Source organism: Hylobates moloch, unplaced genomic scaffold (genome assembly GCF_009828535.3).
Source record: "Hylobates moloch isolate HMO894 unplaced genomic scaffold, HMol_V3 SCAFFOLD_2, whole genome shotgun sequence".
Lineage (NCBI taxonomy): Eukaryota > Metazoa > Chordata > Mammalia > Primates > Hylobatidae > Hylobates > Hylobates moloch.
Window position 1 is genome coordinate 52633214 of NW_026652277.1, and position 23292 is coordinate 52656505.

General features: G+C 34.6%; 1 protein-coding gene across 2 annotated transcripts in view; it reads left to right on the forward strand.

Moving 5' to 3' along the window:
* Nucleotides 1-23292, forward strand: part of ANTXR2 (ANTXR cell adhesion molecule 2) — a 153570-nt gene that overhangs the window by 32647 nt on the left and 97631 nt on the right. For both annotated transcript variants that reach the window (XM_032149190.2, XM_032149194.2), the window contains exons 8-11: nt 5235-5295; nt 7710-7808; nt 9590-9659; nt 22587-22665. In XM_032149190.2, coding sequence (XP_032005081.1) covers nt 5235-5295; nt 7710-7808; nt 9590-9659; nt 22587-22665 — 309 coding nt within the window. The remainder of the gene's footprint in view (nt 1-5234; nt 5296-7709; nt 7809-9589; nt 9660-22586; nt 22666-23292) is intronic.

Consider the following 23292-nt stretch of genomic DNA (forward strand, 5'->3'; position numbering starts at 1 on the left):
AGGTAATAAGGTATATAATTTTTTTATTTGTAAATACTCCTTAATACTAATATTACTTTTTGGGTGAACAGATGCTTCAATAGTATACTTTCTCATGGTGATATCAAGTTCTTTGCCAATGTGTGTGTGTGTGTGTGTGTGTGTGTGTGTGTGTGTGTGTGTGTGTTGTGTGTGTGTGTGTGTGTGTGTGTGTGTGTGTGTGTGTGTGTGTGTCTGTGCATGGGTATATATCCCCCAAAATATCAAATGATGAAATTTTGCATTTAGTGTGTGCATGACTTAACATACCCTAGATTTATTAAGCACTTGGTTTATCTTTAAATTTGATCTATTGGTCTATGGTGCTGTTAGCTCTCTCTAATGTCAACTAAGGCTGTATTTAGTAGAAACTATTTTCTTCTACTATTGAAACATAATGATGACAGCATATATTAGAGGGAAAGCCCTTACAATTTTCTCTCTTGTACCAATGATGGAGTTGCAAAGTATTAAAGATAATTTGCCACTTATTGTTGATTGGACACCTGATCCAATGTTCAGTCAGTAATATTATTTAATTTGGCAAAAATTAACTAGAGTGTTTAGAATGTTTCTCCTCCTTGTCAGTTATTTAGAGATGACAGTTTTAATATAATAGACTCATTTTGGTTTATTCTATTTTTTCTTTCCTTTCAATTTTTATTTTAGATTCAGGAGGTACATGTGCAGGTTGTGCAGGTTTGTTACCTAGGTGTATTGCATGATACTGAGGTTTTGGGTCCAGTTGATCCCATCACCCAGGTACTGAACATAGTACCCAATAGCTGGTTTTTCAACCCTCATCTCCCTTCCTTCCTCCCCCAACTAGTAGTCCCCAGTGTCTACTGTTCCCACCTTTATGTCCATGAGTACCCAATGTTTAGCTCCCACTTATAAGTGAGAACATGCAGTCTTTGGTTTTATTTTCTTGCATTAATTCACTTAGGATAATGGTCTCCACCTGGGTTCATGTTGCCTCAAAGAACATTATTTCGTTCATTTTTATGGTCCTGTTTTATTCTATGGTTTCTATGTGCCACATTTTCTTCATCTAGTCCACTGTTGAGGAGCACCTAGGCTGATTCCATGGCTTTGCTGTGAACAGTGCTGCGATGAACACGCGAGTGCTTTTTGGTGGAAGAATTTATTTTCTTTTGGATATGTATCCTGTAATGGGATTGCTGGGTCAAATGACAGTTCTAAGTTTTTTGAGAAATCTCCAAACTGCTTTCCACAGTGGCTAAACTAATATACCACTAGCAGTGTGGAAAAACATTCCTTTTTTTCCACAACCTCACCAGCATTTGTTGGTTTTTGACTTTTTAATAATAGCCATTCTGATTGGTGTGAGATGGTATCTCATTGTGGTTTTAATTTGCATTTCTCTAGTGATTAACAATGTTGTGCATTTTTTTGTATGTTTGTTGGCCACTTCTATGTCTTCTTTTGAGAAGCGTCTGTTCACCCATTTTGATATCTTGAACATTTCAATTTGTATAATTACTTGATAAGAATAGACTATTAACTTTTGTTTTTGTAAAACTGTTGAAAAAAATTTATGGTGCAAACTATTTGCATTCAGACATCAAATTATTTTGATTTCTAGTTGTTGCTTTCTTAATATTGGAACGTGGTGAACTCTAGATGGAAAAGAACAAATTTAGAACAAATTTTATTTTCTAAAAATGCATAAATTCTCTTCTTACTCTTCTCCCTCCTCTCTATTTTTCATTTGGAAATGGTTTTGGTGAAATTTGTTTCAAATTATCGATTTCTGGATTTCCAACATTCATAATTTATGGAAGAAATAGATGCTTCATCACATAAATTAACTTTATCCTGACTTGTCTATGTCCCAATATGATTGTTGGTTTGTTAATAAGACTTTTTAATATCCTCATTAATTTGTGTGTTCAATGTTTATTCGTTAAGCACTTATTGGTTGTACTGAAGGCACAAAACAATGTGTAAGGCCCTGAATGTGCTGTATAGTATAATTCAATCTCATTTCTTTCCTCAAAAAGTTTGTTTTCTAGTAGAGGAGTTGAGTTATGCACTAATAATATAATTTAAGGTCCAAAGAGTTTTTTTTTTTTTTTTTTTTAAATAAAACAAACTTTAGAGAGGAGCACATGCCATGGAAATTCAATTAGACAACATTAGATTGTGATACCAATGTTATGACTTGTGCTCTGACTACTTGCTTTTCAATGGATGTTACCTGAGTCACTTTTCCATTCAATTATATTATTTTTAGAAAAACTTATTTTATTAAAATAATTAATTATGAATATTGAATTAATGTAAATGTATTGTTATTAGCAAATATAAGCCATACTGTTTACTGCAGGATATATCTAACATTAGCTATCCTTAATCTCTGCTTAATTTAACTTGACTTCTTTAAACTCAGACTTTAATAGAATATAAATTGCTGAATCATCCTGAACCTCTTCTTTAAAATTAAAATACCTTATAGGGGATATACAGGGCCTGGCTCAAAAGACGTAGATCACCAACAGTCCTGGAGGGTGTTCTTCAGCTTTAAAGAGATCTCCTTAGGAGAACTGCTCATTTGATATTGCTATTGGAACTCTCATTTATTTAGAAATGTTTTGATGGATTGGATCAAATTAAAAGACCAAGTCAACATATGCACAATTGTCTTAAATATTATGAAATCTGATTGACTTATGGTCAGTGCTGGTAGAAGAGAGAAAACAAATATAATGTTACAAATTCACTGAAGTCATTCTGGATGCATATTTTTTGACATGATCTTTAGAAAATCTTTTCATAATTTTTTGATTTATTTTATTCTGAAGAATTGTAGGGAAATGGTTTCTATTGCCAATAGATGTAATCTTTAAATGTCTCATAATTTTCCTGGGTACTTGGAATATTTTTTCAGTAATACTGATAAAGCTATGGCTAAATAACTAATAAAGAGATTGTAAACTGAAAGATGCAATTAGTCTCCTTAATAAGATCTGTTTTAAGATAAATTCCTTCAGGACTGATAACAGACAAAATAGATTTGGGGGTTTTGTGTTTTCCTTTAACCTTCCATTTTTTTTTTTTTTTTTTTTTGAGACGGAGTCTCGCTCTGTCGCCCAGGCTGGAGTGCAGTGGCGCAATCTCGGCTCACTGCAAGCTCCACCTCCCGGGTTCACGCCGTTCTCCTGCCTCAGCCTCCAAGTAGCTGGGACTACAGGCGCCCGCCACCACGCCCGGCTATTTTTTTTTTGTATTTTTAGTAGAGACGGGGTTTCACCGTGGTCTCGATCTCCTGACCTCGTGATCCGCCCGCCTCGGCCTCCCAAAGTGCTGGGATTACAAGCGTGAGCCACCGCGCCCAGCCTAACCTTCCATTTTGATGGTTCACTGTTGTCACTGTTATCTCAGATTGGCCAAAGCTATAGCTATAATGCCCATTTTTGTTAGTTGGAACATTTTCAGCTTCATATTCCTTTTCAAATCTTTTCTACTCTGTTTCCTTCAGAGTCTTGTTATGTGAATTATGTCCAAATTTTTAAAGATATTAGTGATTTGAAATACTACCCTTTCAAGAGGGCACATTAACGTTTAACAAGAGTTCTTAATTCTTGAATCCATAAAAGTGAATGTTGGTTATTGTAGATAAAGTAGCAGACCAAGAGGAGGTATGTGGGTGCAAAAAGGTCTTTGAGTGCCTATGGAATCTCTTTGGTAATTTCTGTATTTAAATGGGCCTCATCTGCAATTTCTCAGATATAAAATTTTACGAGGTTTGTTTTCTAATCACAAAATCCTCAATCACTATGTGAAAAGTTGAGTTTATTGGAAAGTTATCTTAAAAAGTACAAATTTTCCCTCTTTTCAGAGATGTATATTCAGCAACAAAGTTCCATGATTTGACACAGTTGATTTTAGGGGCTGAGAACTTAATTAAAGAAAGCACGGAAAGCATGTCTATTTCCTGCTACAGTCCTTACTTCCTATTCTAGTTATGAACAGGAGATGCTAGAAACTGCTGTAAAGCATCTGTCTTCAACTTCTGCCAAGAAAGGAATGTCAAGAAAGGAATTCTGGAGATCATCTGGAATTTGTCTGACTGATAATATAGTGCAGAGCAGTTCTAAAAATAAAGACAGGATTGTTGTCCATGAGGAGAAGCTTATTTCATCATTGTTTTTCAGTTGTAGCCTTGTCCCTTGTGTGGTGGTTTCTGTTTCTCAGAACAAGCTAAGAAGAGCAGTTCTGTTCCTGTGTTCTGGGAATGCTTGAGTACGGAGTCTGTGTTTTTAAAAAGAATATTGGCTCATATAAGGAGTCTATGTTCTGCAATTGTAATTTTTTATGTATATAAGAGGGAATAGCACCCACAAGAATTAAGCCTGAGAAATGGAATAGAAATGCCACTGTCCAATAAAGAGAAGTGCTTTTTAATTTTAATTTTAATTTTAATTTATTTATTTGTTTGAGACGGAGGCTTGCTCTGTCGTCCAGGCTGGAGTGAAGTGGCATGACCTCGGCTCATTGCTGTGTTAAAGCGATTCTCCTGCCTCAGCCTCCTGAGTAGCTGGGATTACAGGCACGAGCCACCAGACCTGGCTCATTTTTTGTATTTTTAGTAGAGACGGGATTCACCATGTTGGCCAGGCTGGTCTCGAACTCCTGACCCCAAGTGATCCCTCTGCCTCGGCCTCCCAAAGGGCTGAGATTATAGGCATGAGCCACTGTGCCCAGTCAGAAGTGTTTTTTTATCGATATTATATTGAGCCACCGCACCCAGTCAGCAGTGCTTTTTTATTGATATTATATTGGTCTTCTGAACAGAAAACATAACAGCATTACTAAACAGGGGGTCTGATTTGTTATCTTGTTTTTGCTTGATTGGGAAGGTCAACATAGATTTTATGGCAGCAGGAAATTTTAGTTATCTATTCATACCCAAGGTTATCAGACTTTGAGACAATGCTCACTTTTCCTGTGCTTATCTGAATTTACTTTAATCAAATAAGGATCCTACAGTACATAATCTTAAAATATACCCTGAAATACAGTGCAGAAGTTTCCTAAGAACTTGGTAGCTGTACACGCTGTAGTTAATAGATTTTCTCTGAGATCTACTGAAGTATGGAGAAGACCTCAAGGTTATTACTAATCTTATAATTTACTTCACGTTGTAATTTAGATCTATAGCTTGGTAATCTTTTTTTTTTTTTCTTTTTTAGATACTAGCTCAGTCATGTACTGAAATCCTAGAATTGCAGCCCTCAAGTGTCTGTGTGGGGGGTAAGTGTTTAGAATTTAAAAATACCATGTAAGAAATTGTATTTTTTTTCCTAGCTAAAATATATGATATGAAACTCATGTTGGAAAAAGAATAGCAAAATTAACTTTTTTGGCATCTTTTTTGTGTAAGAATTTTTAAATAATTCCTTGAAATATTTCTATTTTAAATTCAAATTTTTAAGATTGGAATGTTATTTTAAATAATGAGCATATTGTGTGACAGGCTTTTAGAATCTTCTGTATATTTAGTTCACGCTTGAGACCTTTCCTATGGCAAATAAAATAAAATATGAAATCGTTTCTTTTGTCTGATTATACAAACAGTCAGGTATATGTAGACTTTGAGCTCCATGCTTTGATGACCTGGCCGAAGTACAGAATCTGCCAGCTCAGGGCACATAAGGAACTGACTTATGGACGGATGGCAGGAAGGAAGCAGGTGGCTTCATCAGCTGGTGCTAAGCACATACTCAGGTTTTCACACCTCCCAGCCATCCTTGCCCAGACAGAGTGTGATTCTCTCTGGCCTATTTTATTTCTTTTTCAAGCCTGACCTACAGTTCATTTTAACTTGACTTTACTTTAAAAAGGAAAAATATTGGGTCTGGTAGGGGAGAAAATATGTTCTGTAATTTACCATAGAACCTCCCAGCTGGTTGTGCATGGTCTCACATTCTGCATCTTCTAGATTCCCTAATGAATGAATACGGAGATGTTTAAGGAAAGTAGTGCATCTGAACATCCCAGGAAAGGATTATCTTTCCTAAAAGTGAAGGTTAATACATTGTTAGAGAAAACAAAGAAAAATAAATGGAAAAGTAATATTAAAATAGTAGCTGTTGTTTATTAAACTCCAATTTTGTGCCGAGTGTATACTGGGTTGTTTGCATTTATAATTTTACCTAATCCTTATAACAACACTATTGAAAGTTTTATACATCCCTGGTTTACAGATGGGGAAGCTGAGGCAGAGACAGGTTCAGTACTTGCTACTAGTAATTACCCTGTTTGACCCTTGCCTGTCTGACTTCAATGCCCATACTCTTACCAAATCACATTTTAAGTTTTACCTGCGCTTTATTTTAACTTGCAAGTGAAATTCCTTTCATAACATAGTAAATGAAAAGTGGGTTGGCAGTAGTTCCTTGCATAGTTAATGACTATATTATACTTGTATTATGTTAGATATGAGAAGTTCTAGAGGATTGGTAATGTTAAATTAAAATGGAGAACAGGCTCGGAGAAGCCTCAAGCAGGCAAAAACACTTAGGCCTCATAAGCAGCCTTAACTTTATTCGATTTACAAATATAATTGGAATTTAATTTGAACTATTTATTGTAAATGCCTACATTAAGAATAATAGAATTTAAGTGCAACCAATCAAAAACAAGCAATAAACTTATATAACTAGGGACTTTCCATGGGATAGACCAAATAAGGCAACTGTGTAACTATAACCCGTCAAATATTTTCTTTGGTTTACTTCCACGTTGGTTCTATAAAAGCCTCCCCCTTGTATTCCCTTGGTAGAGCTGCCAAACCACTTCTTATTTGGATCTGTCTAATTCAAGAATCTTCTGCTCAAATAAACTATTTAAAATTTTATTTGTGCTTCAATTTACCTTTTAAACAAGCGTTAATCACTATTAAAATAGTTAATATACTATCTTGCAGCTTAGCAGTAAACATTCATTGTCTGTCAAGATATTTCATCACTTAACTTTCATTCCAGCCTATTCTCTCACTCTCTAACATTTTTTAGTGCTTGCTTCTACTATAAATAATGGTACAGTAAGTTAAATCAACTTTTGTGACTGGCCATCGATTATTAGTAATTCAAAATACATGATCTTTTGATTATTTATATGTTTGAAATAGAAAATGAATCAGGATTAGTAAGGTGAAGAAGTCGTTAAAGAAGAATTCTGTATGGAACAGGCATAGATTAAAGAAAGTACTACATATGACTTTTCTAAGAACTAAAAAACATACATAATTAATTCGTTTTATTTACATTCCCAAACCTTAATACCTGAAAGTAGGGAAAAGCAAAGTTTTTTTCCCTGGTATTTTCCTAAGGATAGAAGTTGAGGTTTGTATAGTATCTGTCTGGGAATGACTGTTCATGCTCCTGTTCTAATACCTTGGTCACTACTGGGAATCACTTTGTTTAGAAAATAAAATAATGCATCCCCATGTGGCAGTGAATGGTATCTTCACTACATTTACCTAGAGGGTCTAGGAAAGCCAGCACAGTTGGAAATATAGAGCTATGTCTTCATTGCTATTAGTTAACTGAATAGTACGAAAAAAATTATTCTATGCACCTTAATACTTTCATTTCAGCTTGTGTTTTTGTTTTTTATTTTTGATAAAGCAGTGATTAAATGTTTATATTTCCTTTTACCTCTAGAGGAATTTCAGATTGTCTTAAGCGGAAGAGGATTCATGCTGGGCAGTCGGAATGGCAGTGTTCTCTGCACTTACACTGTAAATGAAACATATACAACGAGTAGGTCCTCAGTAATCTCAGTGTTGTCTTAATCTCTGCAAAGCACATCAGCATCAAATGTTTTCTTGTTTTCTCCAACTAAAACTAACTGTGACATATTTTTTAATCAAAGAAGAAAGAAATGAAGTCTGAATGATAATACAAATAGTAGTGATAATTATTTAATAGTTATTTAATAATGGCAACATTTGTTTATAACTTAATAAATGCTGGACCCTGTCCTAACTACCCTCATTGAACAGATGATGGTTTGTGGCTAAAAGAATGAAATTACTTGCATGTGGTGACACAGCTGCTAATGGACAGAGCTGATATTTGAACCCACTTTTCCTGACTGTACTCTGTACCTACTGCATCAACCACATGATTTAATTGCTTCTTTCCTCAGGCTTCTTTCTTGTCACACTTGCCTTAAAATCTAATTATCTTCGGCTTCTCTCCTACTTGTTCCTTTTTTTCTTTCTTTATTTTGTCACTTGTTTTCTTTATCTAATTTCCCAATAATTTGTTAGTTTATTGAAGATAGTCTTTTTTTGCCTTATAGATTTTTGCATCTCAAATTCTCACCCAGCATAGTGTTGGTTGATAATTTTCATATTTATTGAATTGAGTTTTAATTTTCCCTATCCTTGACTTTTAAAAAGCCAAGAGTACGTTTTTATTTTCATTCTGAAAAAACCCTCCCTCTTAAATAGACCTTAGTTTTCTGAGCACCTTGAGTATCTATATAAATGTTTTTCCTTATTAATTATTATATTGCCCTTCAAAACTTATATTGTAAGGCAGACTTTATAACTTTGTAAACTCTGGTAGAGTCTTTTTTTTAGATTCATCTGCCATTTTGCTGTTTATCTGAGTGTAAACACTCCAATTAACACAGCTTTGGCCATACACACTGTACCTATTCAATATGTGTTTATTGAATTAAAATGGTGAGGATCACAGCATGCTAAATGTCATAGTTAATTCCTGTCTTTTCTATTAAGATCACAATTTTAGTAAGGCAAAAATTTACAAACTCTCTTCATAGTAGGTTCCACAATCGAGTAGGCCAAGATAATTTTATTTTTATTCAGTAGTCATTTGTATCTAAGCATTAGCTTCACCTAGCTCCTTTTGATTACATATTTGAGTTCATTATAAAATAAACGTATTTCATGTTTAGCTACATAAGATTAAGTTTATTAAAGTAAATCCTCAAATAAATGAAATTGGTATTTTCCTCTTTTAGATTCTAGAATGATCAATTTGACTAAGTAACTTTTCTGCATATTTCTAGTCTAAATCATTTTTCTCACATTTTATTAAAGTTACAAGGGCGATTTAAGTATGCGACTTCCTAAAATGAATTTATTTATTGTAGACAAATGTTTTATTAAACTTGTGAAATAAGTTCATTTTCCTTTGGACATCTAACTTTCATCTTCCTTCATCTTTTCTAAAGTGTGCTTTTAAAATAATACAGAGCATTTGTTTTTAAAAATCTGAGATATTTAAAAAATTTAAGAGAAAATATATTTTATAGTATCTAGAATGGTATGTGAACTTAGCCTAAGTCAAAATAATCCTAACTTATGATTTACCAACACTATATGTCAATGGAGCATATAATCTCTTTCCATTTTTCATTCCCTTTTACTTCCCTTTCTTTAGTTTTTTTATGTTAATATATCTAGTATTCCACATTTGAACTCTGATTGAAGCATGCTGTTCATATTATTGATGAAACTGTGTGAGATGCATAAGACCCTTTATTAATTCAGTGACATTTTATTTTCTAGGTGTAAAACCAGTAAGTGTACAGCTTAATTCTATGCTTTGTCCTGCACCTATCCTGAATAAAGCTGGAGAGTAAGTACTTAATTTAAAACAATTTTATAACATTTTTAGTAAAAAATTATTAGAAAATGGTGACATATATATTGGTCATTTTATTCTGTCTTTTTTTTGGTATACAGAGCATTAAAAAGTAAGCCTTGGGCAAGCCACTTAACTTAGTACTAGGCAAGCAAGTTAGTACTTCAGCTATACTCTACAGTGGGTTGAAAATGCTAGAAAGCATTTTATCTAGTTTCTTCAATACTGATTAAAAGGCTCTCTGAATATTTATCTGGATGGGTTTGAGAACTATTATTAGAATCTATAAATAATCAGAGCGATAAACGTTATTTTAAACACACACACATGCACACACACACATACATGTGTGTGCATGCACACACACAGTTCGAAAGTGAGATTTTCAGTAATTACCATAGTATTTAATAAAAATTGCGATTAAAGAGCATCAAGAACATGGCTAAAAAAAGGCACACGTTGTACCAGGAAATACTTGTCCATTTGTATGAACTCGTGCTTTCTGTTCCATTTCTGTTAAGGTCTATCTTCTCGTCTTCTTTTTTGTGGCCAAAAAACCACGATATCTGCTAAAAAGAGAAATAAATTTAGTTTGGATGAAGGAGTCTTATTTGAATTGTTTATACACAAATAATTCTACTGATAATTTAGTGTTCCCATTTGTGATTTTTTTCAGTTCTATGAAGAAGCAAATGATTACAAATAGTTCAGATATTCTCTAGTCCAACGGTAGAGCATGTTTAAGATAGTTAATAGGATACAGTTTTCTAGGGTCTCTTTATATAGATCTGATACTGAAAGCAGGGAAAAATTACATATACAAGGCCACAATCCAAAATCTGGATTAGTATTTAGAGACTGAAAATTATATTTTCCTCTATGGAAACTAAGAAAATCATTCTAGCATTTTTAATCTGACTTGAACATTTATCTTTTGTGGATACTTAAATATTCAAGATATCTATCGCACAACACTTTTGGTCATGCAAGTAAATTGGAACAGTATCAGCTTTCTATTTTAAATAGATTCAAAGAAGCTGCACAAGATGGCTTACAAAACTAAGAGTATTATTCGTTTTCTGTATCATGTAATAATCTATGTTATTGACAACATACCTGTGGCTAAATTAAATTGGCATTGGAATTTGAGGCAAGTCAGTTTCTTGTGAAGCCATCTTAACCCCAAGCACACCGTAGGACTCAATGGCTTTCTGAATAATTGTGTCTGTATTAGCCATGATACATCTACTGACTTAAAGTTTAGTCTTGTTTTACTGAATCTGTAATTCTTGGTTGGTCCTCCTGAATATTCCCCCGATCTATCTCCCAAACTGTATTTTCCATTTTAGTCATTGGCAGCTCCATCATTTTTGTTGTTCAGGTAAAAATCTTTTGAGTCATTATTGATTTCTTTCTCTCTCTTAGACCCAGTCTATCAACAAATCTTCTTAGCTCTAATTTCAAAATTTATCCAAAATCCAATCTCTGCTTTCTACCTCTACTGCTACCATTCTAGACCAAGTTACTGTCATCTCTTGCTTGGATTATTAGTCTCTCAACTGGTCTTTCTGTTTCCATCCTTCACAAGAGTGATCTTGTTAAAACAGACCAGTTTATGTCATCTCTTCACTTAAGATTCTCGGTGATGAGTTCTTTACCCCACTCAGAGTGAAGTCTAATTAGTGTAATACTATACCAGGTTCTAGAGGGTCTGGCCTCTCACTCCCTCTGACTTCATCTTCTATTTGCTCTTTCTACTCAGTTGTGGTCACACTGGCCTCTTTGCTGTTCTTGACCACATCTGTGCACTCCTGCTCCTGCACTTTTATACTTCTTGTTGCCTCTGCTTGGATTGCTCTTCCCCTGATCTAGAACTGTAGGTGAACTTACTCTAAGTAAAACAAAACAAATCCTAACTTATGATTTACCAACACTTTATGTCAATGGAGCAGGTAAGCTCCTTCTTTAAGTCTAGTTCAAATGTCACCTTCTCAGTAAACCCTTTTCTGATCACCCTATTTAATCATGCAACCTTCCTCTTTTGAGTCTGTAACCTGTATACCTTTTTCATGTTTTATTTTTTCTCCAAAGCCAATTGTTTGTCTGTTATTATGTTTCTACTTCCTGCTAGGACACGTTTTGTCTTGTTTCTTGTTGTATTACTAGCACTTAACACAATGTCTGACTCATAGTAGATTTACTAAATGTTTGGTGGGTAAAAGGATGAATGAATTTTTCTTAAATATTTTTGTTTACCAGTTAACATAAAGATCTGAAAGAGGTCATTTGATTGCTGGGATCAGGTACCTGTACCAGGATGGAGGAAAATGGTCAGAATTTTATTTTGGGGGGCAATACTATTTAAAGAAGCAAAAAAAAAAAAAAAATCTTGGCTTTTAAATAATAGTGACCAGTTAAGGAAAGTAATTTACTTTCTTCTCTGAAGTAGTTATAAAATGCATTATGCCTGTTTTATCCCAGGCACTGATTTTGTTTTCTCTAGAATTTGCCTTTGGGCACAGTCTTCTTTTGAAGAGAATACCATCGAGGCTAGTGATACACTTTAATTATTTGTAGATAGGTTAAATACCCAGGAGATACATTTTTTAATCACACATAGCATAATAAATATCAGACATGAGAAATCATCATTCATTTAGATTTTGACATTAATATTTCACCTACAAGCAAACTGAGAATGTTCTGGGATAGAGATGTGTCTAAAAGAATTACTTTTTCCTTCCTTTCCTGGATCAGGTACATGATACTATTGAAGCAAAGCTTTAGATTTTATTTGTTAATGTACTGGGTATTTGGGGACATCATTATTTATTTTACTTAGTATGTTGCAAGTAATTTGGACCTTTCCTGTGCCTTGAATTTTCTTCAGACACTTTTGTAGGTGATGAGCTCTCTTATGAGATTGGATTGAAATCAACACAATTGAAACAGTTTAGCCTTGTAAGGTGACTGATGCTTAATATGTTTGCCTAATTAGCTTTTGGCTAAGGATTCAAACCCATTAAGTAGCTAGTTAGTCTATGTTTCAAATAAACACATCTGGCCCAACAATGAATGAAGGTTTTTCCTGTGTGAGGGTGACAGATGTGGTGATAGTTCCCCTTATTCTCTCACTTAAATAATTAACAACATGCTGGTGAAGTAACTCTAGACAGAGAGCCTCAAAGCCAGATGCACAGTCTCAGAGCTGCATCCATGGGCATGTGCCTCATCTCATTAGCCTGCTCTATCTGTTCTTTTCTTATCTTTGTGTTATTTCATGAAGCGCACTTTGTTTGAGGATTATTCCTTTAAAAACTTAAGGCTTGTGGATTTTGGTTTAAAAGAGCATGTGGGAGATGGGGGACTAAGAATGTAGCCGAGTAGCTAGGACCTAGGTCGTCATTTGGAATTTGATGTTATGGAGTAAATGAAAGTTAAAGTTATCTGGGCAAATCCTATCCAGGTATATCATTTTGAGCATTGTTCAGATGGGTCTTTCAATAACTTTTTTTGATAGATCTGTCTGATAAATACAGAGATCTGTATTTATTAAATTTCTTTATTTGATATAGATTTTTAGGCCAAGATGAACAAACTCTTAGTATTTAAACAGAAAGAATGGTCATAGTAGTGGGGTTGTTTTCTATTTCTTTTGATGAACACAATTTACTTTTAAAATGGTGTATCATTAAACAAACTGTTTTACCAAGAAAAATCTGCAGATTATTTAGAAATTTATTTCTAAAAGTGGTTCCTTTGTGCCAAATTGTCTTCTTTAAGTTTGAATAGGATGTATTCTCTGACGTTCTTTGAATATTCCCTAATCCAGGGCACTAGCTTCACAGTTTAATGTGCAAGTATTACAAGTATTTGCAACATGGGCTTATTCTCTGACCCTTGTTTTGTGAGACATCAACAATAGCACAGCTGTTCTGCAATAGCTGAGATCTCAAACCTGTAATTTGGCAAGAAGAACAGAACAAATTGGGTAAATATACATAAACACATTGTGAAGAAAGAAAAACAGAACAGAATGAACCGGAGTCTTATCCTACAGTTTGTTTGATAGCGATGATTTAAGGAGGCATATGGTATAGTTAAATGTGCTTTCAAAAACATTGGCCAGAATCTTCTGGCAAATATGAAATAAATATCTAAATCAGATGAAACTGATAGTATTAGTTCTCTTAAAAGGCAGTGTGGGAAGACACTTGACAGAGTGTTTTGAGAAAGAAGTGGTGGGACATCACTGTGTGTAGAAAATTTCAAGGAAAACTGAAGGATCATTGAGATGAACAGTGTGGCAGAGTTGAAGTTAGAGCCTGGCTTCATAATAGAATCTTTTTATTTTCTTCAACTTTTTTTTCAGTATTAAGCCTAATCTATTTTTCCTGGAATAAAATTGATTAATTCTATTTCTCTTTCTTGGTTAGATAAATTCTGCCTTTACTACAGTTTCTGTTCTTTCCAAAAGCATACTTATATCTGTATGTGTGTGTATGTCTATCTAATCCCTAATTCTCTTATGTTAGTAGCAGGTGATACAACCACAACATTATTCCTTTTGCTTCTTGTGAGGAATGAGATTTTATTTTTTGGAAAAATCATGGATATTAAGACATTAGTTATGTCTTTATTTGAATATAAACATTAGAATCATGATGATATGGGTTAAAGCTAAGGGCTCTCTCTGTTTCTCTACCCTACACTTCCTTGGTGGAACATTTCTCTTTTCCTTCACATGGTGCACTGTTTACAAATTATATCTATCAATGTGATAAGTTCACCTAATCTGCATTGCCTCTTCATCCTAAGTATTATATTCAGTTCTGGCAATGTCTTTTAACACATGAACACATGGAGGGGTGGCTAATAAGATGTCACCATGTATGGGAATGTTAAATAGGATACAATTTAAAATACTGAAAGAAATACTATTCAGATGTGATGCATTAACTCTCCAAACATTGGAAGATCTGTCACATGACAGACAGATTTGAATTGTTCTTTATTGCTACAGGAGAAAAAGGGTAAAGTTAAGGGGAAGCACATTTCAGATCAATATAAGGAAGAACTTTCTAAAATTTAGAATTATTTAGTAGATAATTCCACTAAATTATTTAGTAGATAGTTATCTGGATAATGAAAAGTATTTAAAGATGGACACCTATATGAGGATGTAGAGAATATTCTTGAAATAGGTACTTAAATCCTCATATATTTGCTTCTAAATTTTATATTATCAAAGCTTTTCATTATTACTAAATGTATTCGTCTATTCTCACACTGCTATAAAGAACTGCCGAGATTGGGTAGTTTATCAAGGAAAGAAGTTTAATTGACTCACAGTTTTACATGACTGGGGAAGCCTCAGGAAACTTAGTCATGGCAGAAGGCTAAGGGGAAGCAAGGACCTTCTTCACGTGGTGGCAGGAGAGAGAAGTGCAAGCCCAGGAAAAACGGCCACTTTTAAAACCATCAGATCTCGTGAGACTCGCTCATCATCATGAGAACAGGATGGGGGAAACCATCCCCATAACCCATTCCCCTCCTATCAGGATCCTCCCTTTACACAGGGGGATTACTATTCAGGAATGAGATTTGGGTGGAGACACACAGCCAAACCATGTCACTAAGACTCTTTAAAGTTTTGGATGAAAGGCGCTCAATTTGATTGATTTAGGCACTAAATTGACTTGGTGATTGTTTTTTAAGTGTCTTTTTAGAATGTTATTAAAAAACACACAGCAAATCGAAAGTGCTTATTTTTAGTGCAATACTCAGAACAATTATAATACAGCTTTCCTGTGATGTCCAGTAAATCTCTGAATATAGCTTTTTTCCTTCTGAAATCTAGACATCTTGCTAACTGCAATTTTTGTTTTATCTATTACACATATTGAGATACGCTAAAAATAAGTCATTTAATTCAAAAATCTTTTAGCCACTTTTAAGAAAGTATCCTTAGTCAAAACATTAATTTACATATAAACTCATTACTAGAAGTGGTACCTTTAAACTATTCATGAATATGGAATCTTATCTTCCAACTTAAAATCTTTATCTTTCATAAAATTATCTTTTAAAAAGCACTGCAGAGCATTAAATAGTATCACTTGATTTCAGAATATCTTAAGTCACCATAATTGTAGTAACTTTTTGAGTAGCTGCCAGTTTAATTTTCAGTATGTGCAAATTGTAGGTAAATTATTTATTACTTCCAGCAAATGTCTTTCACAATTTTATTTAATTTTTTCATCCTTTTTAATGGATCATAAAATGACAATCTTTTATTGGATATGCATAAAGTCAGAAGCAAATGAATACTTTGCAAATAGGTTACTGTGGATTGAAATGTCAATCATAATTCATGGAGTATAACATTTCTTAGATCAGAGTAGCTTTGACATATGGCACTGAGCCATTCTGTTTTGGAACAGTCATGCGTCTTTAGACATTAAATAGAATTATGTGACTATTAGGACTTAGTGTGTTGTATTTACTAAATTGTGTGTCATAGTACTATTTAATAATTTCTCATGTGGAATGACTTTACTATGTTTGAATTTAATTTTATTACTATTAATTGTCAGTTCACATGAGAGTACACTTCAATCAATCTTTTTGTTACATTAAGTTGTTAAGCTTTCTTCTATCCTTCTACTTTGAAAAAACATATGATGGAGCAAAGCATGTATTAAGATATTTGTAAGAAATATTAAACAATGTAGAACCAATTTATAGAAAATTAAGTTGAAAGTGTTGCCATTTCCCAGCATTATCTTCCCCTGCCTCCTTGTATTATCTGCACCAAGTGCCACTCTTGTCTCAGGTTTTCCCTTGTCTTTTGTGACTTCATGTTCTCACTCTAGCTGTTTCTCCCCTTTCTCCTCAGATATCTCTTTAGACTACTTTTCTTTTTACAGTCTCTTAACTGTCAGTTTTTTCTTTTTGAGGTGGGGTCTCACTGTCACCCAGGCTGGAGTGAAGTGGGATGATCTGACTCACTGCACTTTTGGCCTTTCTGGCTCAGGTGATCCTCCTACTTCAGCCTCCTGAGTAGCTGGGGCTACAGGCATGTACCACCACACCCTGCTAATTTTCTGTATGTTTTGTATAGACAGGGTTTCACCATGTTTCCCAGGCTGGTCTCGAACTCCTGGGCTCAAGACAACCATCCGCCTTGGCCTCCCAAAGTGTTGGGATTACAGGCATGAGCCACAGTGCCCAGTGCCCCTCAGTTTTTATCATGGTTGGAGGATACTTGACTTATAAACTCACCCTTTCTATTGCTCCCTTTTTCTTCCTGATGAGCTCCAAATTTCCTAGCAATATCTTTTTACTAGCTTTAAGTCTGCTGTCCAAATGTCTCCTATCCAAATGTCTACAAAGTCACTTGGATTTTCTATAGGCACCTTAAACTTGGAGGTCTCAAATTAAACTCACATCCTTCTGTTCAAACTTGCTCCTTCTGTGTTCCCTATGCAAGACTGCCCACCTACTTGTGTAAGACAGAAACTTTGAGGTCATCCTTTTTTCTTCTTCCTCACCTCCTACATCCAATAAATGTCCATGTCCTTTTTATTCTAACTCCTAATATGTCTCAGTTTTTGTTTTCACACTAACCTCATTGCCACTATTTTAGTTCAGTTCTACTTTGGTACTTATTTCAAGTGCACTGAGACTTTCTTAACTGGTCTTTCTACTTTTGAAATTTATTCTTCAGACCCCTGCCTTACACTGTAACAAGAATGATATTTGTAAAACACAATTCTCACTATATTTCTACCAAACTTAAAACTCTTAAGATGAATTCCAGATGTCTAAAGATGGCATCCAGGGACTCAATGATCCTTTCTCTGCTCCCCTTTTCAACCTGGAGCCATTTCATTCTTACTCTCACTCTCTTTTGTTGCTGGAGTACTGAATCACTTTTACTGCCTTGACTGTTCTGTCCCTATCCCTTTCTTGCCTTCCACCCTGTCGGAGTGCTCCATCTGCATGGACTCCTTTCTAATCTCATTTCCTAACTTCTGATCATTCTTTAAGCTTCATCCTGTAGTCGACTGCCTGCAGGAAAACTTTGCTAATGCCTCCATGCCAAGGCCAAGTCTGTTGAATCTCCCACACAGCCCTCTAGAACTCCTGTGCTTAGACCTATTTTATTAATATCACATTCTTTTGTAATTGTTTATGGGGCTTCCTTTTATTTACATTGTAATTGGTATTATTTGTTACTGCAGCCCTTTTACCAAGTACAGCCCAATTATCATTGCTACTATGATTAATTAATAAATACTCGTTTAATTAACTAGTAATAAAATAAGTGACTGAGTGATTTTATTGGCAAATATTCCTAAACCAATTTGGAGTGTGATTTTAGGCCTGAGGTTTAAGCACAGAGCTCAACATAGCTATAATGTTGGATTTAATCAAGGTCATGTTTTATAACAGGAAGAATATAGCATTGAAAAAATTTTTTACATGAAACTGCCTGACATTATATAGTAGGCATTTTTTGAACAATTTAGCTTACAATATTTTTATATAGCAGTAAGCAGAATAGAAATTTATTAAACAAAAGGTATTACATGATGATTTTATTGCTTCTATATACATTGCTTCTTAGCTTGGATCTAAAAGGTTTATTAAAAAGTACCTTAATATTCTAAATAATCCGTTAGACAAATATCCAGGTGTTAACAGTAATTTATGGAGTACCTGTTGTGTCCCAGGTATTGTGTTGTATATTTTATGTATATTATTTTACCAAGCTCTGTTCCTCAAAACAACTTTGAAATAGGTACAATTATCCCCATTTTACAGATTGAGAAATGGAAGATTAAAAATGGAGTGATAAGGGTTCAAACTCAGGACTCCAGTTTCGCCCAAATGCCCTTTTTCAATATTATTAGATCCTTGGGGCAAATAAAAATGAACTGCTCTCTTGCCTCCCATATATGTTTGCGACTAAGTAAACACAATGTTGTTTTAATACATTTTTGCCCATAAGAAAGCCTCTGTAACTGAGCGCATGGCTTCCACTGTCAGAAACATACTAACCAGAAGTAGAAGTTATGTAGGAGTAGGAATAACAATCCATAGATGCTAACAGAAATGACATAAAATATGACAGAAAACACTAAATATGTATAATTGAGTCTTGAGGCAAAGAAAGCTCACCGAATTTGGTTTGCATTACAGTGGGTGGTTTTCTCAACCTGTGCCAGAAAAGGAGTAGCATAGCTTTGGGCAAAGGCTCTAGCTTAATGATGGTGCCAGTACCATACCAATAATTTCAAAAATGTTTTTCTAAAGAAGCAGCAAAGTTTAAAAGCAGATGTAACTGTGTTTTTCATATTTGCAATGTTTCTGAAAAATTTTCACAGAAAACATACATGTGTCTATACACACACATTCATAAATATATATATTCATAAATAAATATATTGCTTTAGCATATAGTAAATGCCATTCTAGTTAACCATGAGAAATATGTGAATGTAGTAAAAAGCTAGAAGATTCAAATGAAACTCATGCTAATGAGAGAAATTTAAATATAAGACACTAAAATACATGTGGAGGATTAAAGTAGTATGTTGTAGAAGTGAAAGCATTTTGAGTACAGAGTCAGTGAAGTCCAATATTTGGACAAGTTACCTTTATAAGCTTGTTTCTTCATGTGCCAAATGGAGATGATGCTAGTGCTGACCTCAGTAGGTTGTTGTGAGAATTAAATGAAAAGATGAATTAATGTGTCTGGTTCTTAGTAAGAAATCAACAATTGCCTGTAATTATGAGTGGTGTTTATAGTTACATTTTGATCACTCTGCTACTACTACTCTCAAAAAGAGGAAGATATTCTTGTTTCAATTTCATACATCATATATCATCAAGTGGATTTCTATATCTGTGGAGACTTAACTCAGTTTTTTTTTTTTTTTTACACCAGCCACATTATACTAGAGTGAGATTTTCAGAGAATGCAGTTATTTTTGTCGATTACAAGATCATATCAGCATGCATTTCTACTATAGGAAAGAGTAAACTTTGTTTTAAAATGATATCTTCTGCTCTCATTTCATTTTTTTAAGCATTGGAAGTTTGAATGCTTCCTTCATTAATTAGAGAACTTGTTCGTTTCTAGTGAATTTTAACTGTCAGATTATAAACAACTTCAGTCAATGTCTACTGATCCCTTAAAGTTGAATCAGTAAGATTACCTGCAAGAATCACATATTATTATGAATGAAAATTATCTTTCCAAAAAATAAAACCATGCCAACATGTCAGATGATTCTGGCCACATTCTTTAAAGTAGAGGAATTAAGAACTAGGGAAGACGATTTTTTATTTGATTATGCTTAGTCATTAAAAAAACAAAGCAAGGCACCCATTTCTTCAGAATGAGCAATTAGGTTTAAGTTTTCTTTCTTAATACGCCACTTGGCCTTTTGTGTTGGAATAGTTCAGAAGTATAGTTAATTACATGTAAACATCCAGAATTCTTATTCTTTTCTGGATTTACCTAAATCATCTTTTTTTTTTTTGAGATGAAGTCTCGCTCTGTCGCCCAGGCTGGGGTGCAGTGGTGTGATCTCGGCTCATTGCAACCTCTGCCTCCCGGGTTCAAGTGATTCTCCTGCCTCAGCCTCCCGAGTAGCTGGGATTACAGGCGTGTGCCACCACGCCCAGCTAATTTTTTTTTTTTTTTGAGACGGAGTTTTGCTCTGTCGCCCAGGCTGGAGTGCAGTGGCGCGATCTCGGCTCACTGCAAGCTCCGCCTCCCGGGTTCACGCCATTCTCCTGCCTCAGCCTCCCGAGTAGCTGGGATTACAGGCGCCCGCCACTGCGCCCGGCTAATTTTTTTTGTATTTTTAGTAGAGATGGGGTTTCACCGTGTTAGCCAGGATGGTCTTAATCTCCTGACCTCGTGATCTACCTGCCTGGGCCTCCCAAAGTGCTGGGATTACAGGTGTGAGCCACCGCACCCAGCCTAGTTAAACCATCTTTTTAAACAAGGTGCTTTGAAGTACATACTTTACACAGAAATATTTTAATAGAAGTATTTCTATATTTTGATTGAATTTAGCTTGAACTTTGCCAAGAATATCCTTCCTAGTAGCTTTCTTGTATGAATCCAAACCAAATAGCACATTGAGAAAAAAAACACATCAAGGACTTTGATTTCATCATTTAATCAAGCCTCTCTGATATGATGGAAAGAGTTCAAAGTTAGAATCCTAGCTTTATTACTTTGGGCAAAGTAATTAACATTTCTGGGCTTCCTGCCCCCCATCTGTAAAACTGTGAAACTACTATTTACTTCAAGAGCTATTGTGAAGGGTTAAAATAGATAATGCCTATAAAATGCCTAGGATAGCATCTGGCACATGGTAAGAACTGAATAATATTTCTCTTCTCCCCTTTCTGTCAACAGCTTGAGACTGTTTCTGGGAGTTTGTTTTTTGTTTTTGTTTTTGCTTTTTTTTTTTGACAGAGTCTCACTGTGTTGCTGAAGCTGGAGTGCAGTGGCTCAATCAGAGATGACTGCAGCCTCAACCTCCCAGGCTCAAGCGATCCTCCTGCCACAGCCTCCTGAGTAGTTGGACCTATAGGCACATGCCACTATGCCCGGCTAGTTATTTTTATTTTTATTTTTTTGTAGAGATGGGCATCTCACTGTGTTGCCGGGGCTGGTCTCAAACTCCTGGGTTCATGCAGTCCTCCCACCTCAGCCTTCCAAAGTGCTGGGAGTATAGGCGTGAGCCACCATGCGTGGCCTATGGATAGATGGCTTTGATTTGTTTGCAAACCAATTATAAGATAATATCCTTTGTAAACTATTTTGGAAAAGAGCTCTTTCCACACGAACCCTCTTGTCATTTTTTTTCCCTTTTGATACCTTGTTTTAGTTATTTCTATAATGAAATGTTACTAACTCTAGGCTAACTAATCCCAAATAATCAATCTAAATTAATGAAATTTTAATGATTATTACTTGCTTTATAATTTGAAATCATATTTTCAAAATAAGAACTATATTTTAACTATAATATTTCTTAGCCAGGGACAAAAATTACCTCTTCTTTGTACTTGTGTCGGGATATTTTAATATCTTCGGACCATCTACAACAAACACCTGCAAATAAATCTTTCTCTCTTTCTTTCCTTTTTCGCTGTCTTTCATATTCACTTTCTTTATATTTTATTTTTGACTGGTTTATTGCTTCCAGTTTTATATTCTTAGTAGTAATACCTAGAGACAGGAAAATAGGCTAAATGGGATCCAAAGCTTTTCTTTCTTTGTAGGTTTTTGTGAACCTGAAACAACCTCGGCATTTTTCTGGATTTAGAAATTTCTTAATGCCTGTATTTCTGTTACTAATTTGTAAAGAAACAATTAGTCCACTTAATAAGTTTGCCTGACTAATAAGTAAAGATTAGAACTAAGGAAGAAAAAAGCTGGCATAATTTACCAAAAGCTGTGACTCTTACTCTTTTCATTTTTTTTTTTTTTTTTTGAGACTGAGTCTTGCTGTTGTTGGCCCGGGCTGGAGTGCAATGGCATGATCTCGGCTCACTGCAGCCTCCGCCTCCCAGGTTCCAGCAATTCTCCTGTCTCAGCCTCTTGAGTAGCTGAGATTACAGGCGCCCGCCACCATGCGTGGCTAATTTTTGTATTTTCACTAGAGATGGGGTTTCATCATGTTGGCCATTCCGGGCGTGGTGGCTCATGCCTGTAATCCCAGGACTTTGGGAGGCCGAGGTGGGTGGATCACCTGAGGTCAAGAGTTCGAGACCCTTACTCCTTAAGTATGTTTTCTGGCTGGTTTTGAATTACATAAGGAAAAAGAATCTCCTACTCCTCTGGTTTTAAATGTGTATAAAAATATTGTTTCTTTTTTTCTTTTTCAGAACTCTTGATGTTTCAGTGAGCTTTAATGGAGGAAAATCTGTCATTTCAGGCTCATTAATTGTCACAGCCACAGAGTGTGTAAGTAAAAGTTTGCACAAAGATTATCTTTTAAAAGTAATTCCATCCAGAAATAATCTATGGATCTTTGGTGTTGTTGCATACTACAGTAAAGGAGATGCAAACAATAACACTGGAGATCATTACAAGGAAAAATTTTGTATAGAATTCGTTTTGGGCGGCATTGCTTTTTTTTATGCTGAGTTCCCTTTTATAGGAACTTTAAGGTAGTATGCATTTGATTTTGATATTTATAGAATTTAAAAGGTATATTTAAAATCAAAATAAGGTAAGAATAATTTACAAATGAAGCACTATTTTTTCTTAAAACATTAAATATAGAAATTATGTTTTCTGTTAGGAAGGTTAGATTCCAGTATCTAAGACATTTATCATGGTTTGAAATCAAATTATTGCATCTTAATATGTTACTTTATTATTTTGTTCATTTAAAATATTGGTGCTTCCTGAATAAGAAAGTCGACTTTGACAGCTTGATACTATCTTAGTTTGTAACCACATCGAATGTATATTTTGAGATTGTTGATTTGCATTACCTAAATGCAGTATTTTGAAATATAAACTCCATTCAGTAGACATTTTCTTCCTTTATTTAATTTTGTAGATTTATAGAAAGTTTCAATATTA